This window comes from Daucus carota, chromosome 2 (genome assembly GCF_001625215.2).
Source record: "Daucus carota subsp. sativus chromosome 2, DH1 v3.0, whole genome shotgun sequence".
Taxonomy (NCBI): domain Eukaryota; kingdom Viridiplantae; phylum Streptophyta; class Magnoliopsida; order Apiales; family Apiaceae; genus Daucus; species Daucus carota.
This window is the reverse complement of record NC_030382.2, coordinates 201,307-220,108: the sequence shown is the minus strand read 5'-3', so window position 1 is coordinate 220,108 and position 18,802 is coordinate 201,307. Positions and strand designations below refer to the sequence as shown.

At 35.0% G+C, this 18,802-nt stretch overlaps 2 protein-coding genes across 3 annotated transcripts; one reads left to right on the top strand and one right to left on the bottom strand.

Moving 5' to 3' along the window:
* Window positions 1-677: 677 nt before the first annotated feature.
* On the top strand, window positions 678-14,434 carry LOC108192338 (probable serine/threonine-protein kinase SIS8). Of its 2 annotated transcripts, XM_017372859.2 has the most exons (13): window positions 678-1,734; window positions 3,715-4,152; window positions 6,017-6,120; window positions 6,703-7,973; window positions 8,694-8,734; window positions 9,444-9,512; window positions 10,450-10,550; window positions 10,981-11,059; window positions 11,167-11,265; window positions 11,341-11,409; window positions 13,466-13,515; window positions 13,638-13,814; window positions 13,989-14,434. In XM_017372859.2, the coding sequence occupies exons 1-13, from the start codon at window positions 1,243-1,245 to the stop codon at window positions 14,104-14,106; spliced, it is 3,108 nt and encodes a 1,035-aa protein (XP_017228348.1). In that variant the 5' UTR covers window positions 678-1,242; the 3' UTR covers window positions 14,107-14,434. The 2 variants fall into 2 exon arrangements, with proteins under 2 accessions (XP_017228348.1, XP_063942444.1); XM_064086374.1 differs by lacking the exon at window positions 13,989-14,434 and having other exon boundaries at window positions 1,110-1,734; window positions 13,619-13,805.
* A 3,536-nt stretch (window positions 14,435-17,970) lies between these two features.
* LOC108192744 (calcium-binding allergen Ole e 8) lies at window positions 17,971-18,459 on the bottom strand. The gene has a single exon (XM_017372863.2). The coding sequence runs from the start codon at window positions 18,457-18,459 to the stop codon at window positions 17,971-17,973; it is 489 nt and encodes a 162-aa protein (XP_017228352.1).
* Between the last annotated feature and the right edge of the window lie 343 nt (window positions 18,460-18,802).

The following is an 18,802-nucleotide window of genomic DNA, read 5'->3' as shown; positions in this document are numbered from 1 at the left end:
ATAATTTTAAAATATAATACATATATATTGATATTTTTTGCATGTGAAGTTCTGCTGCTCAACACTAACTAGTACTAGAAATAAGGTAATGATCGTTCCCTCTTGAACATGAGTCACCTCATATATATAATACTGATTATATGTAAATTTTAGTCATTAATATCCTAATTTGATGAATGAAAAACAGGCCTCCTAATGTATCATAATTCAAAAACGAATTTGACGATTAATTTATCATTTAATCAATTCTCTTTTTAATTTTTAATGGAAATCCAATTAGAAATAGAACATTGTGATATTGACAATTGTACCCCTCATTCCAAGCTGTACCTTGGCCTTAAAGAATTCCCTGGCATACAGCGCACAGTAGATTTTCCTGTCAACTCAACTTACCCACCACCCTTTGGAGTTTGCAAATTCCATTTACCAATTAGGGTGATAAACAAGATATTATTCAGAGAGATTAACAGAGAGAGATACTGACAGTGAGAGAGATTAGAGAGAAGGTGGAGAGAGAGATTTTGAGAGAGATTCAGAGAGGGGAGAGAGAGCAAGTTGGGTTTGTTTGCCACCAAATAGTTTACCTTTTACTGTGACTTTTGAAAATCCATATGCCTCAAAAACTTCAAGTGGGTCATATTCATTTTATCTCTGTAGCTTTGAGGTCCTACAATCCCACTTGCCTCACTTGCTAGTCTTTGCAGTGTGTGCCTTGCCTTTCTCTTCTTTATTTCTCTAAACTCTTTCCCCAATTCACCAATCTTTTTTCTCCATTATTTAATTCTAGTATTCTACTTGTACTATTTCTTGTTTATTCTTCTCCCCCATCTCTATTCCAATTTCAATACCTTTTTTTACATGCTTTTCTTGATCAGTCTTGCTTACCTGTCATTGTAAATACAATCAGCCTGTTGAGTGTTGTCTATTGTTGTTGTACATATTCTTGCATTTATATTATAAAGATTCAAGCTTTCTTGTGAAAAGGTGTTTAATTTGTAATCTGTACATCTGGGTATTGTTATTTATGTGTAGATTTTGGTGGATTGGTGTTGAAATGGTTTGGTATGGTTTATGATTTGATATGTGTGTTTATGGGTTCTTGGTGTTGACCTAGGTTGTGTTTTAAGGTTTATTTGAAGATTGGTCTTGCTCTGTTTGTAATTGTTTCACTGAGGAATCCATGCATGGTTTAGTGGAAGAGGGTCTTATGGTTATAAGACTGATGTAGCTTAGGAAAATATTATGAAGAATCTTCTAAAGAAACTTCACATCATGTCTAATCAGTCTGAAAATTTAGAAGGTTCCACTTCATCGAGAAGCAGTAAGTTTAGGGATGTTTCTTCACCTGATAGGGTTTTACAGGCTCAATCGAGTCTTAATTCTGAGCATAAAGATAAACCCTTTTCGGGTCTGTCTGGGTGGTTAAACTCGGTTGCAAATAAACGTAGCCCTAGTCCTACTCCACCATCATCTTCGAATGTGACTAGAAAGGGAAGAGCTGAGCCATCTGATTTGGCGAATGGTAGTTCTCAGGATGTTGTGAGGCGTGATATAGAGTCTAGTAACTCAAGGGATCCTAATATTGTGAATGAGGAGTATCAGATACAAATGGCTTTAGAGTTGAGTGCAAGGGAGGATCCAGAAGCAGTACAGATTGAAGCAGTTAAGCAGATTAGTCTGGGCTCTTTTCCACCAGATAATGCCCCTGCAGAAGTTACTGCATACAGATATTGGGTATGTATTTATCATTTTCTATCTGAACAACATTATTATCTTATATATGGAAGTTTAGAATGTGACTGTATATCTTCCTAAGCACACATCTGGGGCAACACAAATTAGTTTATGTCATCACTTGGCTCCATTTGGCCATGCAGGCCAGTTGAAAACAAGAATTTACATGTAACATACTCTGTTTAGTACTTGGCCAAAATTATATATGATTGGGAAGCAAAAGTAATGGGTTGCTTGGGTAGCATTATGGAGGGTAGCTAGTAGCTGCTGACGAAGAAAATTAGCTATAGTCGAAATATTTTGGTAAAAAATTGAAATTAATTAGGTTATACAGTACTTGGTCAACATTATACATTTCTAAGTTGATAATTAAATTTAACAAGCTGCATGGGTAGCATAATTAAAGGTAAGCACCTATGGAGAGTTGTGGGCTCTGGTCAATATTTCCATTTTAAATTGATAGGATTTTAAAATATTATTATCTGTATGAAATTTCACAAGGCTTTTTACCCAAAATAATTGCCGACCTACTTTACATAACACTTAGTCGGTAGGAAAAACTGACGAGGGATCCCAAGATTGTAATATATACATGATAGATAAAGGTGCGCCACTTCTCTACTATTAGCAGTATGTTTGATAGGTATTGGTTTATACGCCAACACAAACCGAACTGACCTGACATAATGATTAATCAAATTATTTTGTCATGCATTTTCTTAGATAAGTTGGTGATCTTTTGCAAAAAAAATACAGATAAGTTGGTGATTGTTTTTAAGCTTTATTTTTATATAGCTAGAATATATGCATTTGTTTGCCGGTGAACTATGTGGTTTATTTCTCGCACCCCAGCCTGCACCCTTGCTTCAGAAGTTATAAGAATTAACTTCTTCGCTCATCAATATTAGTTATTAAAAATGGTGTGGTGGATAAATATTTGGTCTTCTAAATAAAAAAATTCCACTTTAAGAATACTCCAATGCTGCAATTATTTTTTTATATTATGTAATAAATATAGGAGTATTCCTATATTAATTAATTAGTAAAATAGTAAGTTTGTATGCTCTGTTCAAGGTGGTTGCCCATCTTATTAGTTTCATGCGAGGTGCTAGGCTTACATTGTATTGCACATAATTGGGAGTATCATCATGATTATTACATCATTTAATATTAAATTTAAGTGGAGCCTTTTTCCCAAATTGCCAAGATGCAATACAAATACATAAACACACCCCATAAATTACAAATTATAAAAGACCAACTAAGCTTTGGGTGAACATAGTAGTCCTTTAATTAAGCCCACTCCTTGTAGAGCTAGAGAATTGAATCTCATTTTGAAAATCGATGTGATTGTGCTTTCCTGTTGGTAGTTAATATGATTTATCTGCAATTATATATACGGGTATTTCAGTTGGTAGGAATTGATTGAAATAACCTAGTTTTATAATTTTATATGGTTGCATCACCAAGCTAAATATTATTTAAATAATTCATAATAACTTTTGAATTTTGATGTTTGAGCATCTAATGCGAACTGTCAATACTTGCACCATAATTAGAAGAAAAACAAAAATAGCCATTTTGGTATCTTACATAGACAGTTTTGCTATGAAAAAGTACTATAATTGGGATGGGAATATTGGTGCATAGTTTGCTTGAGCTGTTACTGTAATTATAAATAGAAGGGGCATAGCTAGCACCCTGTGGTTCTTCTCACCATGGCCTATTTTTTTGTGTGTTTGAAATTCTGACATTCCTCTTTGTTTTCCTTTGGTTGTTTATTATTATGTATTTCATAGTTTGTGGTAACACTTGTGAAGTTGTGCATTTTTTTTACTTGCCTGGCCCAGTGTAGAATATGCTATTCCCTAGCAACTTTGGAGCCCTTGAATTCTTCACATATAATTTTGCTTGCATAATATTTTCTTTGGACATGTTATTTACCTTCTAATTTGGTATACTTGGTCTCATGCTTCACAGAATTACAATTCTCTTAGCTACGATGACAAGATTCTCGATGGTTTCTATGATCTATATGGTATCTTGATTGAGTCCACTTCTTCAAAGATGCCTTCTCTTGTTGATCTTCAAACAACACCGGTGTCAGATAGCATCACCTGGGAAGCTGTTCTAGTTAATAAGGCTTCCGATTCTAAGCTCTTGCGTCTTGAACAGAAGGCTTTGGAGTTGGCTGTCAAGTCGAGGTCAGAATGCCTTGATTTTGATGGTGCTGATTTGGTGCGGAAGCTTGCTGTTTTGGTTTCGGATCACATGGGGGGGCCAGTTACTGATCCTGAAAATATGTTGTTGGCTTGGAAAAGTCTTAGTTATAAGCTGAAGGAAACTCTCGGGAGCATGGTTTTGCCTCTTGGTTCTTTGACAATAGGCTTGGCACGTCATCGCGCACTGTTGTTTAAGGTAATGCCCAGTTTTGGATATTTCTCTTTTGTGGTGCATGATGCTCTTTGGTCAATCGTTGTCTTTTAAAGGGTTGCTATTGAATGAAATTAGTAATTTTGGTTATTTAGCATCCGACTTTGTTCATATTTTGATGATCTTTTTTTGATTTGGTTTTGACTTTTTATGCCTGAAAAGGGTTGAGTTTCAATCAATATGCATTTGAATCTATCTGCAGCCCATTTTTGAGAACACGCACATAAATTTCCAAATATAAATTTCAAACCGCTGACACCTTAGCTATAAATGATGTAAAGTTTTTTTTTTTTTTTTGGTTTGTTAATAATACTTGTTTAAAATTGTATTAATGAGTTGAAAATAGTTCTATTGCATCTACCTTTTATGCACACCTTAGATACCTTACATATTTCAAGTATTGAGTATGTGCTGAATCATGGATTGCAAATTAGTTTTGACTGTGGTCATCTCTGGCTCACCGCCAGTTTGTTGCAGCCTGTAAATGGTTAAGATGACAAATTGCGGGAACAGATTTTTGAGAACTGGCCCCTCGAACGGACTGATAATACCTTTTAGCATACAAATATGGTTCTATCTTTGTTTGGATGCTGTTTAGCCTTCCTCTTATCTGTTTGATTTTAAGGTGTCAGATTGCAATGTGATTTGTAGATTTTTAATTTTCTGAAATATGGAATCTCATTATTGTAAAGTTGTAGTACCTAATATCTATCTAGAATTTTATACTAGCCACTGAATAGCTTTCTACCTTTTACTCTGCTGTTAGTTATTATATTCTATATTCTTATAAATTATAGTGTAGGCCAAGGTTATCACGGCGCCAAGTCGAGTCTCGGCGCCCGGATACCTTGGAATCGACTAGTCGACAAGTCGCCCAACTAGTCGTAAAAAGTCGACAAGTCATTCATATACATATTTTTACTAGATTTAATAAATAAAATATAGTTGAACACACATCAGTTTATAGTTTGAATCAAAAGTAAAAGATAATAAGCAATAGTGAGATGTACAGGACGTAGCAGATTGTTAGTTCACATGTAAATTGAAGCCAGAAAGTAGTGATAGGAAGGAAATAATAATGTGATGTTGAAGTGATATAAAGATTAGGGATGTACTGATATGTTGACAATGATACAAAGATTAAAGAGCCTGAAGCCAGAAGGTAGTGACAAGGTAGTGCAGGAAGGAAATAATAATGTGAAGTTGAAATGATACAAAGATCAGGGATCTACTGATATGTTGAAAATGATACAAAGATTACGTAGCCGGAGCAGGTAATTAGGGCCTACACACAGATGACAAGTCTATTAGTCAGACTTGATGTAGCCGCCCAAAGCCTTATCTTTCTTTAAAGAACAAAATTACATAAGATTTTGCTTAAAAAACCCTACTTCTGAAGTTTCTGGTCAGGGTCGGGTAAAAACTCATAAGTCGCCAGACTAGATAAGTCGTTGCTTGACTTTTTCTATAGAACGACTTGTCTACTAGTTGTCGACTTGATAACAATGGTGTAGGCTGAGGAATAGTTTAAACAAATTTTCGTCCCTGTGAAGTTTTGATTGAAGTTGGGCTATGCGATATTGTGGCTGTCTGTAAAAGTTTGAGATGACTAAAATTGTAGAAATAGAGATTTTTGGGAACTACAGATTCCTAATTATGTACTATTTGCACTATTAGCATATGCGTATGATTTGTTATGTGTTCGGAAGCTGCTAATTCTTTACATTGTCTATCTATCTTTTTGGGTTCGGAAGCTGCTAATCTTTTACATTGTCTATCTATCTTTTTGGGTTTTGATTTGAATTGTTATTTAAAAATGAAACTCAGCTCTGATCTGTTTTACTTACAGGTCTTGGCTGATAGTGTTGGCATACCTTGCCGTATAATGAAAGGACAGCAGTATACTGGTTCTGATGATGTGGCAATGAACTTCGTAAGGATTCATGGTGCAAGGTTATTACTATATAAATGTTTTTGTTTTCTAGTACATGCTAAGTAATGGGTTAGTGTTTCATGTGGGTATTACAACTTTATATCAAGATATATGTTAGAAAGGTTTATACATATGTTTGATGGACTTGCATATTTTGTATGTTGTACGATATGATAAATTTATTGTAACAGCATATTAGTTAATCCATTTTTATATTACCCTTATGTTCCTATTGCGAAATTAAGTATGGATACTTGACAAAGCAGCAAAAGTTGACTATTCTATACATTGTTCTTAACTGTGCTATCCTATACATCTTGGTGTAGGGCGACTTTGAAAAACTGGTAAAACTGAGGGACTGGACCACTAAAGATGTTTTTTATTTAATATCATTAGACTTAAGTTCACTGCCTCGTGAATTTCTGGGCTATTGTGTAGCCGTTGTACAAGCTTAGATTTTTACCTTTTAAGTAATTAGTATGTTTTTAGGAAGAGATTCCTTCGACAATGATATAGTCAAGGAATGCATGTAAGTATGTAATCTCTTAATTTGGATTATACATTTTTTATTGTCTGCTAAAGAAAGGCTGATGTGAATATAGGGAATACATTGTTGATTTGATGGCCGACCCTGGCACACTAATTCCATCGGACACAACAGGATCAGATATAGAGTATGAAAGATCTTTCTTCTCTACACCTTTGGCCGCAGACTCCTCTAGTACAGCTTCTTCGGGTAGCGGTATTACCAGCTCATATGAACAGATGTTGGAGCGTCAAGCTTCCGAGGTCAGGTCTAGATGTAATGTTAGTTCTGCCGAAAACAAGCTTGATGAAAGAAGTGAACATGTGCCTTCTACAAGCTCAATATTACATAGTAAATCTGAGGAAGGGTCTAAAACATCGTCAGCTACCCCTGGGAATTCAGGGAAGGAGATGGTTAGGGAAACACCTCGCAGGTCCAATTTTTCTTTTCCACATGCTAGATCTCCTTCATGGACAGAAGGGGTAAGCTCCCCGGCTGCACACAAGATGAAGGTGAAGGATGTTTCACAATACATGATTGATGCTGCCAAAGAAAATCCACAGTTGGCTCAAAAGCTCCATGATGTGTTGCTTGAAAGCGGGGTTGTTGCACCTCCAGATCTTTTTACTGAAATATACCAGGAGCAGGTAGATATGCAGAAGGCAGAGCAGAATATCCAGTCTGAAAAAGACAAAAGGATTAGAACTAGTGATGAGACTTTGAAAAACAAGGGCAAACCTGATTATATTAAACCCCGCTTTTTACCTCCTCTACCAGCTCATAGTGCAAACGCTAAAGGAGGTCATTCTGGACAAGTAGAGGATCATTCAGGTTTCAAGGAAGATGGGGAGAGAGTTTCCTTGCAAGCTGATGTAGCTCCCAAAAAACATGTTCGCAATGTTCCTGTTGCAGCAGCTGCAGCGGCGGCGGCAGCAGCTGTTGTGGCATCTTCAATGGTAGTTGCTGCAGCAAGGACTTCTGCCGACTCCAATCCTGAACTTCCGGTAGCTGCTGCAGCCACTGCTACAGCAGCAGCTATGGTAGCAACTACAGTTGCTGTTGGCAACCAGCAAGAAAATGTGGATGCTCATTCACCAAGTGCCGCTACTCCCTTCTTTAACCCATTGGGCTGTGCAAAAAGTGATGGAGATGCAGATGCTACTGTTTATGAGCCTCGGGGTAGTGGTAACCTATTACCTGATGCCACGAGGGGAAATTCGGAAGGTGAGAGAACATCAGATAGGTCTGCCGGTAATGATAGCACAAGGTCTGACACCTCACTTGATGAAGTTTCGGATTGCGAGATCCCATGGGAGGATATCACATTGGGCGAGCGTATTGGACTTGGTATAAACACACATTTTACTGTTTTTTTTATTTTAATTTTAAGGCCAGTACATACTTTTTGATATCGTGTGTAGTATATAGCAAACAATCTTAGGGTGATTTCACAATTTTCTAGTGAAATTGATTTAAGTCCTACAAAATTAAATTAACAGTGATAATATATGTGAAACGTTATATAGAACATTGAAACTGTCTTGCAAAAGAATCTACTATATCCTATAAACTTTTGATGGATGAGCTCCGTCATTGCATATTATATATATATATCGACCGCTTTTTTATTAATAGCTCCCTGACTTTGTACTATGTAATATTCTCTGTGTCCCAATTGTTAAAAGCATAACTAATTTGCTAGCATTTGTTCTTTTGGTAATGTTCGTATGATGGATTATGTATATTTGATTGATGAAAATAAAAATGTAATTCCATGAGGCACTAGTATCTAGGTCCAACTCTTACTTGTGAGGAGACTTATGAAAATTTTACTTTACTGAATATATAGCAATATATAATGATCAACTGACATTCTACTGGACTTTATATCTTCATCATATAGTAAAAGTTTTATGCTTAAGCCATCAGGTCTATTATTTTTTTTAGGCCCGGAAAAAAGGGATAAAAGAACTATAGTCAAGAACTTGTTGACCTGCCAGTCTAAAGCATAACCTCCCTGCCGTATGGTGTAGATTTATCTTTTAACAATGTTTGTGGTTGCTGCAGGATCATATGGGGAGGTATATCGTGGAGACTGGCATGGAACTGTAAGTTAATGTACCTTTATTAGCAGAGTGTTACTTATTATGTATTGTTATTATATCTGCTCACAACTATAGTCCTTTCAAAAAGTGATATTTTGTTTTTATATGCTAAAAATCAAATTTTAAATCTAGTATACGACTTTGGAGTTCACAATTTCTACTTGTATGAAAATGTTAGCATCGTAGCATACATTCTTTTTTGTTTTCTCTGTGTAAATTTCTACATGTTGGCCCTGCAACCTATAATTTCACATGGAGGACCAGAAATTATTATTATAAGTATGTTATAAGTTTTAAGTAGCTGGTAATGTATTTAAGCCCATGTAGAATTCGAATAAAAGAAGGAAATATATATATTATAATTGTAAAACAAATATATAAAGTAAAGAAGGGAATCTAAAGTTGACACTTTAGGAAAGTTACCTAAAGTCGTATGCATTTTGTGTATGAAAGTTTGATGGCATTTTTTTAATAATAGAATCCAACCCCTGTATTTACAAAAATAACTTTAATTTTGTATTGAAATATGTCTTAGCTTTAGGTAATTATCTAAACCTGACTTTAGGGCCATGAAACCCATAAATAAAAGAATGTACAGAAGCCAGTATTTTTTCGCATCTCTGTCTTCAAATGCATATCAAGGGACTCTGTGGCTGTTATCTTGCCATTTTCTGCAAGTAAGAAGCTCAGACCTTCTATATTCTAATTACAGGAAGTCGCTGTCAAGAAGTTCCTAGACCAAGAACTAACTGGTGAATCCCTTGAAGAGTTCAAAAGTGAGGTACAATTCCCTCTTCTCTTGTATACTTCAGAAGCTTTTCTGATTAAAAGCCTAGATATAGTCCACTGGCTAATATCAGAAATTTAGAATATCAAGATTAACCTAGGAGCGGTTCCATGGCAAGGAAGAGTAGTAGCTAATATCAAATGCTTAGCAGTTGAGAGGGTTAGTTTATGTTTGTTGTGTGCATACATGCCGTGTTAGCTAGATGCTTTCGTGAGCTTCTTAAATATCCCTTCCAGTAGTGTGTTAAAAACTGTAACCTTAAGCTAAGATAAAAGTATGAGACTTTATTTTTTATATGTTGCATCCTGTCTGTTTAACTTGGTGCATGATGCACTAAATTGTGTTTCGCAAACACCGGGTTGGGAAAAACAGAAGCTGTGTGGACATGCCACGGCGATAACTTAATTTCAGTGAAATATGGCAGGGGAAAGGAACTAGCATATTTTGTATCCTTATGTAAAGTTCATGTAGATGCCTACTATAAAGAAGGTTTGCCTAATGAAGATGATACAGTTACATGCATTGCCAAAACTTTGTTTGCAGTTGAAAAAAATAATGTATATGCACAAATATCATACACTTTTCAACCGTATCTACCTGTCCGAATAGGATGTTCTAGAAAAGGTTCTCTTGATGCATACTGTGGTAGACACTTGACAATAGTTCATTACTGAATTAGTTAAATATGGCTAATCGTGTTGATTATAAATACATGGCCCAACTGTCGCTCACTGCCTTATGGGCACCATGTCTTGGCATTGTGACAAGTGACAACTATTTCAACCAAAGGCATTGTCTTGGACTCCATTTTCCCACTTTCCCCACCATTTGTAGTGTTGAGTATAAATTGTTGGCCATCTTGTTAATTTATGTCGATACTGCTTCAAAATTTATACATTGGAAATTTATGTTTTTCTGTTTTGCTTGAAAGGTCGGGATCATGAAAAGGGTTCGACATCCCAATGTCGTTCTATTTATGGGAGCTGTAACTCGTCCTCCAAATCTGTCTATTGTAACAGAATTCCTTCCTAGGTATGTTGAAATACATATTTTCACCTGGATCAAGTTATTTAAAATATCAAGACCATTGTATAAGCTTTCAAAAATAAATCATCTCTAGTTTTATATTATGATGCCTACTCATACTCTAATATGAGAGGATCATTCGGAACATCCAAATAACTTGATAAGATATAACAAGCGTAAAGAGAGATATCTTACCTGCTCAAATAACTACGAGTGCATTAGCACAAGTATAAAGACTATGATAGATACTGACATAGTATAATACAAATTCACTAAAAATCATCACAATTCGCAATTGGCATAGACGGTTTCATTACTTTTATGGTTTATTCTCAAGTAATTATAGTAGCATGTGAAATTTGCACAACATCTAACGATTATATTAAAATATTTATATCTTTGCTACGACATCCTAAACCATTGGTTTGATCTGCAGAGGTAGTTTGTACAGATTAATTCACCGGCCAAACAATCAGTTGGATGTCCGTAGACGTCTGAGAATGGCCCTTGACGCAGTATGTGCTCACTTCTTTCCCCACTTCATTTGAATACTGTTATGCAGCTTTTGTTTAGTGTAAATTAATTTACTATCACTTGTTAATGTATTGAATTAAACTCTCAGGCTAGGGGCATGAACTATTTGCACAACTGTACGCCAGTTATTGTTCATCGTGATTTAAAATCTCCAAATCTTCTTGTGGATAAAAACTGGGTTGTGAAGGTGAATTTCTTATCTGCTGAAATGTAATATGTACTGCAGTTCCTTATAATAAGCATGTGCAATTCTACCTGTTAGGTATGCGATTTTGGGTTATCAAGAATGAAGAAAGGCACATTTCTTTCCTCGAGGTCAACTGCAGGGACGGTAAGCTGTGTTTGCCATTTTGTTTTATAGCTTTCTTCTTATCGGCTGTCGCTGGCCTTGTATCCCTAATTACTGATGCTCTTTTTTTATCTCTAATTCTAGATGCACTCTTCTGTTTAAGATAGCATGAGATAGAAACTAGAATGCAGCCAATAGTTAAGAATCAAATTGAACGTCTGCCTAGATAGCATAAACTGATATATAAAATGCTATAAGCTAATGTTATACTTCGACCAGTTTGCACGGTGGGCAAATGCATATGTTATCTGGAGAGATCAAACACATATAGAACTAGGAACATGGTGAATCTTAGAAGCGTAAATTAAATATTCTACAAAATATTGTTTGATAGTAATGATGGCTTCATTAATCATTTCTTGTTAAAATCGTGTAGGAATTTAGTTGCATCAGTTGTTTTATGTATAACATGATCTTTACTGCTGTGTTTAGTTGGGATGAATGAATTTGAAAGGACTGCAATGAAATTTGAACTATGTTACGGGCAATCGTTTATAAATTTCATTAATTCCTCCATTCCATTCCTTACACCCTATACTAGAGATCACAACCCCAATTTGGGAAGGAATGCTCCATTCCCTCCCATAGTCAATTTCTTCTCAAATCTCATCTTAACAATTTTGCACTCACTCAAATTTTTTCAAAACTTCCCTCCTACCTCTGTTAGTTTCTTTTATTTTTAGTCATTCCAGTTCATTCTCTCCAACCAAACACAAAATAATAGTAAAATGGCTTTAGATAACTTGTCCCGATCAATGGTTTCAGATGTAAGTAAGAGAAATTATGTCTCTTCACAGTTGATTCTGTGTGTTTTACGTCGTCAGAATAGATTTTCAGCATTGAAGGATCAACTAGTTCTGAGGCAGTTACAAAAGAAAATTGGGCAGAAGTATTTGGAGTTTAACACTTAATCTTAGTAATTTAACATAGATATGTGCTCGGTGTTAGACTGGGCAGTATTTTAAGAAATCTACATACTTTTGTCTTAAGTAAGTATCCAAGTGTCTAGACCCTAGACTCATGTCCAAGTGTCGAGTGTCCAACACGTGTAGTCTACGCAAAACGAAGAGTTCAGGTAGGCTGACACAATAAGGAAGTTATAAATTAAATAAAACTAAATAGGAGAGGCAAAATGATAGTGCAGATAACAATGATTAAAATTACAGGTAATTGGTAATTTATGTGAGATAACTACTCACCTCATTTGTTAGCTACTATATTATACTAGAACCGTACATAGCACATAATGAAATATTTAGTGCCTAACACGGAATTCAACTTGGGGAACTGCTTGGAGCTGTTAGCCCACAGGTTGTTTAGTAAATGTGTTGTAAAATTGTAATTGACAATTAAGGAGTGGTATGATGGCTCTCATATAGCACAGGTGCCTGGTTTACAGAATATTGGATGCAACTAATAGTTGACCAGTGCGCATTAGTTAGTTAGGGGCTTCACGCTTGTCCCGATTTAAATGATTAAACACAGTTTTTGATGGAAGTGCCTGTTTGCTCGTTGATGGTATGTTTTTTATCAGAGGTACACTACTAGTGTGGTCAATGGAATCTGAATTACTCAGACTTAAGCTATAGGAAGCACTTGAAGTGATCTATATAGTAGAATTACATGGACGGACAGCTTAAAAGAATTGTTTCTTGCTTATAAGTAAAAAGTAACTTCTAATTTATGTGTTTGAATAATTTTTTTGGATATTTACAAGTTATTAGGTAAAAAGATTATCAATATAATGTTAAAATATTGTATATCATCTTCTAAAGTGATCCTATACATTTTAATAAATTCAGATTTTAAAATAAAGATTAGTAACTAAAAGAAGTTGGGATTTTTAAACTTCTCATATTCTGGCTTATAAATCATTTAGTTGACTTATAACTTCTTTACACAAATGGTAGGAATAAGGTAATTCTGACTTGCAAGTCTCAAACTGGCCTTAAAAAGCCCAGCCAAACAGGCACTACATATTAGCCGTTTCATGTTTAAAACTTATTCATGGGCCTTAATAATCCTCTGGTATTTGTAGGCTGAGTGGATGGCTCCAGAGGTACTCAGAAATGAACCATCAGATGAGAAGTATGGGTTCCCCTCCTTTAATTTCGTGAAATGTACTAGTAACTGCATATAAAGCCTAAAACCATTTGCTAGGCGTATATATATTTCGGTTAATAAAGTTCAGACCTCATGATGCCTGGCAGGTGCGATGTTTATAGTTATGGTGTAATATTATGGGAACTCTGTACTTTGCAACAACCATGGGGAGGCATGAACCCTATGCAAGTTGTTGGAGCTGTTGGTTTTCAACATCGACGTCTTGACATTCCTGATGACATAGATCCGGCTATTGCAGATATTATCTGCAAATGCTGGCAAACGTAAGTTAAACGGTCACTCTGGTTATAATTTTTATTGATCTGGTATTAATAGTTTTGAATGTCTTTAAACAATACTTTTGAGTTTTGACTCGTATTAATATTGTTTTTGTATGATGTCCTGCATGAGCCTGATGCGATAATATGTTTTGTAATTTATGTTATTAAAAATTGTAGTGATCCAAAGTTAAGGCCGTCATTTTCTGAAATTATGGCTGCCTTGAAGCCACTTCAAAAGCCGATATCTAATTCACAAGTGCCAAGACCACCTTCATCAGCAAGCAGTGGACAGTAGAAGGGTCAGCCATGGAGTACTTAATTGTCAGCAAAGAGCGAGGGGAAACAACAAAGTAAGCTGGACAATGACCCATTGGAATGCCTTGCAATAGAGGCAAGCATGGGATTGCCGGGAACAAATGTAAGAAACGGAACTGTTTAACGATCATCACATTGGACAATTACTTCAGATTTGACTTGATTGTGATTCTTTCTGCCATTCTTTTCCCCTCCTAATCTAACCTTCTTGGTTTTGTAATGGCACTGCTCTCGAAAGTCTTGTATTTTCCTGTAAAGCATGTTCAATTTGTTGTAATAAAGTCTTTTTGGTTCTTTGTTTTCGTTTATCCTGCTCCCTGGGTTAATTTATTTTTATTGCATGCAGCTCGTTTCCAATTTGCATTATCATAATTAATATCAACTTTTGCTTTTGGCGACCCATCTTAATTTTGGATCGTGTTAAGGATTATTATACAGTAGTAATCCTGGTAAAAAGTTGTTTTTGTTATAGAATGTATGTTGCATCATTCTCTCTTTTAAAATAATTGTATGTTAAATCATCTTATTTAAAGCTTATTTTCTTGGATCCAGTTCTCTGTCACATTGGTTGATTATCAGTAGACCCGGCAAATTTTCAATACACGACACGAAATTTAGTGTTTGTGTTTGCATGTTGAGTACACGACACGAAAAGGTATACGACACGAAGTACACGACTGATGTCGTGTCGGTTTTGTGTTTACCTTTCGGGTACACGACACGACATGAGGTACACGAAATAAATATAATTTAATAGTTAAATATTAATATTTAATTATAAATATGTATATTTATAATAAATATATGTATATTTTCTTTTAAAATAATACATAGTTTATAATATTGTAAGTGTAAATGATTTAAATATATATCTTTCATACTATTTTGTAAATTTTTTGCCTAGAAATCTAATATTTACATTAATTTATATATTTATTTATATTTATATTTATATTCGATTTTACACGAAACACGACACAAGAACGACACGAAAATAGAGGTACACGACACCAAAATACACGAACGCGGTTTTGTGTTTGGTTTTTGTACACGACACGAAAAAATACACGACACGAAAATACACGATCTACACGAATTGCCAGGTCTAATTATCAGTCGGTCAACATTATAACATTGTTTTAAGTGGTTTTTATTGTTAGATGAGTATTTGTTTTTTTTTTTTTTTTTTTGTCACAAGATACTTTCACGTATGATGAATTGTATCAGAATACAATAGCTGCTCCCAGGAGTTCCTTTCGTTCAAGAAAATTTACCATCTAACCCTCGGACATGCAGAGATGACCGGGGACGCTTAGACAATAAAGCTTTAATGTTCGATAAGAAAACACTCATAAAAGGTCCCGTTATCGTTCTTTCTTCCACCTCGCGTACCCTGAAAAATACAATACAAATAAAAACCATAATAAATTCATACAGACAATAGAATAATAAAACTATATAAAACGAAAGACGAAAACAGTCAACAAACTCATTAAAAGATATGAATATAATATAATTTTTTAAAGAATAAGGAAAGTAATATAAAACAAATTATTACAAAAATCTACACCAAAGAGATAGTGAGATCTCTTTGGTTAGATACATAATAAAATTTTAATCCGAACCAAATAACTGACTATTAATTGAAAAAAGATCTAAAACATATCTACTCAAAAATAAAACAAAATCTTGACAAGCAAAAGTATCACGATTTTAGCTAATTATCATTATTAACAAAATTTAAAATATAATTAGAGATTGATAACATAGCTAAGAAAAGACAGAATCTTGGCAAACAATGTATCACTATATAAATTTGGTATACACCAATCAATCAACCATTAATAGCGCAATAATACCTTATTAAGGCACAATAAAGCCATCATATACGGCCCCCATGAATTATGGAATTCAGGTACAATAATCATCAATAAATATTCTATCAATTAATCTACCAATGTAAAACAACAATTCAAATATAAACATTTATAGAAATTCAAATTTCAAAAATAAACAACTTTAAGGATAGTCAACTTGTTATTCAAAAATAGCTTAAATTAAGATCTACATAATTACTATTAAACCAAATAAATCCAAAATTACCAAGCTAAACTAAAATCATGGAAAAAAATTAGACAATCAGACGCGCTAATTAAGTCGCCGCTCTACCACCTCCACCTCGACCTTCACCGTCCAAGAACTGCAAACAATCATCATGGATACTAACGAAAACTAAGAATCAAAAATGAGGAATCGGAACATATATAATGAACTAATCATATAATATAAAACTGATTACACCAATTTTCTCAAATTCGGAAAAAAATAGATGCGAAACAACCCATAACACGAAAGATTCAAGCACAGAATCATATATAATCATGAAAAAAATGAAATATGAACCATACCACAATAATATATATCGCAAATCAACAAATAATCGCATAATTATAATTATGTAGTTTTATGTTTTGGAAAGATCACACCTGTTTTTGAGATCTGATAGTTAAGCCAGCTATCGCAAAATTGGCTTCGTGACTGGTTTTGTTGAGTTTCTTCTAAGTTTGCAACAGGAAGATCTTTAATCGGTGGATACTCGGAGAAGTCTTGAATCGGTTAATACCCGGAGAACTCCTCCATAGTCTTGATTATTGGAAACCGGTGAGACAATGACGAGGGTTCTGAAGAGCCTCAACCAAAAAGGGATCGACGGCGGCATCAGCGGACGGTTGTGGTTGTGGCTGAGATGAGACGTTGGTAGAAGAAGAGTCCATTGGTTTTTCCCAGGTGTCTTTCTTTGCATAGGCATACAGTGTATCTTGATTTTATTATTACTAAAAGACTGATTTAAAGGCGCGGACAGGGACTCCGTTTGTATTTTTCATGCTTAAAACATCTGAATCTGGCTAAATTTAGCAGAGGCTAAAAAAACTCTAAGTTGTTTGTTGAGCAGTTTGTTTTAGCTAGATGACGGAAAAATGTATTTAAAAAGTATTACTCGATTGCTGGATATTTATTCTAACGATCACGAAGACGGGATCCTAGTTCCTTCTAGCAACCTAATCAATTCTTGATTCTCCACATTCAAAGTCAACTTTTGCCATACTGTTAGGTTTAACTGTACTTATCGACTTATCGTGTTAGGTTGAACATTGCATCTGATTTTGTTTTTAAAGTGCCCGGAGGATTTTAGGTCAAATTACTTAATTTGAATACAAATTCATTTAAAAGAGTTTATTGAGATTTAATACTCACTCCGTCCCATTTTAATATTTTAAGATGTTAAAAAAATTACATCTAAACATGATTATTTTTTATAAAATTTATATCAAATAAAATTTTAGAGTCTAAACTTTTATTTGATATAACAATTGAAATTTTTTAATGAGTATAGATATTATTTTTTTACACCTTAATATACGTGTTAAAAAGTCAAACATCAGTTAAAATGGGACAGAGGGAGTAATATATTCAAATTAAGAAAAATTTCCAAACAACATGTAATTACCAATTAGCATCTAATTAACCATTATTAGGGAAGGTCCCCAATTAAATACTACCGCCAAATTTCAAATATTATGGAAGAGTACGATCACAAGTATTTCGATCGAGATTGATAAATTACAATCGGTCTTTCTAATGGGCACACAATAACCACAAACTTTTATGAAAATGGGCTATTTTGATTGGTGGAATTGGTGTGAATGCAGGGGGGCCACTAATATTTATTACCTATCCACCAATCAGAAGCTAGTATTTTCATAAAAGTTAGTGACTATTGTGTGCCCATGGGCCCACCATAGAAAATTCGAATTACAATTATTATTTTTAAACGGAGAGAATATTATTTTCTCGAAAGACTCGAACTGCTCCGGCTCATCATTGTCTTAAACTCTTCAAAATTCACAAATCCATCTCCATCCTCATCCACACTCTCGATCATCTTCACGCAATCCTCCTCCGAGCACCTCTCTCCGATGCGCGTCAAGATCTCTCCCAACTCCGAGCTCGAGATCAGTCCGTTCTTGTTAATATCATACAATTCAAACGCCTCTCGTAATTCTCCGTCGACATTGTCGCCGCCGGCGGCGCAGAATCCGGCGAACTCCTCGAGGCTGATGAAGCCGTCGCGGTCGGCGTCGATCTGGTCCATCATCCCGGAGATTTCGGACGGTGACGTGGACGAGTTGAGTGTGAGGATGACGTCAGCGAGCTCGTCGGCGGAGATTTTGCCGTCGGCGTTGGCGTCGAAGCGGTTGAAGACGCGAGTGATATCGGCGAGGTCGGTGAGGTGGAGCGGCGAGTTTTTCGGAGAGGTTGTGATGGCTGCCATGAGGTTGTATGTATACACGGCGTGTGTGTATAGGTTCTTTTCGTGATTTGTGGGGGTGGAGATGGTTGGGAGGGTATTTATAGAATAAATTTCCAAGTGGTTGTTAGTTGTTACGCTGAGGAATGGAAATTCAAATTTTGTTTGGTAAATTTATTCAAATAATATATGAAAATTATTTTGAAGGAGGAAAAGGAAAATAATATATAAATAAACTCAATAAATGGGATATTTGAATATGTACAATAGTTTGAATTTGATTCCCTTTTGATTTGGATTTATCGAAAGGAAAGACAAAGAAAAACAGAAATCAAGAATTGAATTTTATCACACTAGTTTGTGGTTA

What these genes read in the sequence shown, in the direction of transcription:
- LOC108192744 (XM_017372863.2), bottom strand. Translation starts at nt 18,459, where the DNA reads ATGGCAGCCATCACAACCTCTCCGAAAAACTCGCCGCTCCACCTCACC.
- LOC108192338 (XM_017372859.2), top strand. Translation starts at nt 1,243, where the DNA reads ATGAAGAATCTTCTAAAGAAACTTCACATCATGTCTAATCAGTCTGAA. An exon ending in GTAAGGATTCATGGTGCAAG is followed by an intron (nt 6,121 to 6,702) that starts GTTATTACTATA and finishes ATGTGAATATAG; the next exon opens with GGAATACATTGTTGATTTGA. An exon ending in GTGGAGACTGGCATGGAACT is followed by an intron (nt 8,735 to 9,443) that starts GTAAGTTAATGT and finishes TTCTAATTACAG; the next exon opens with GAAGTCGCTGTCAAGAAGTT.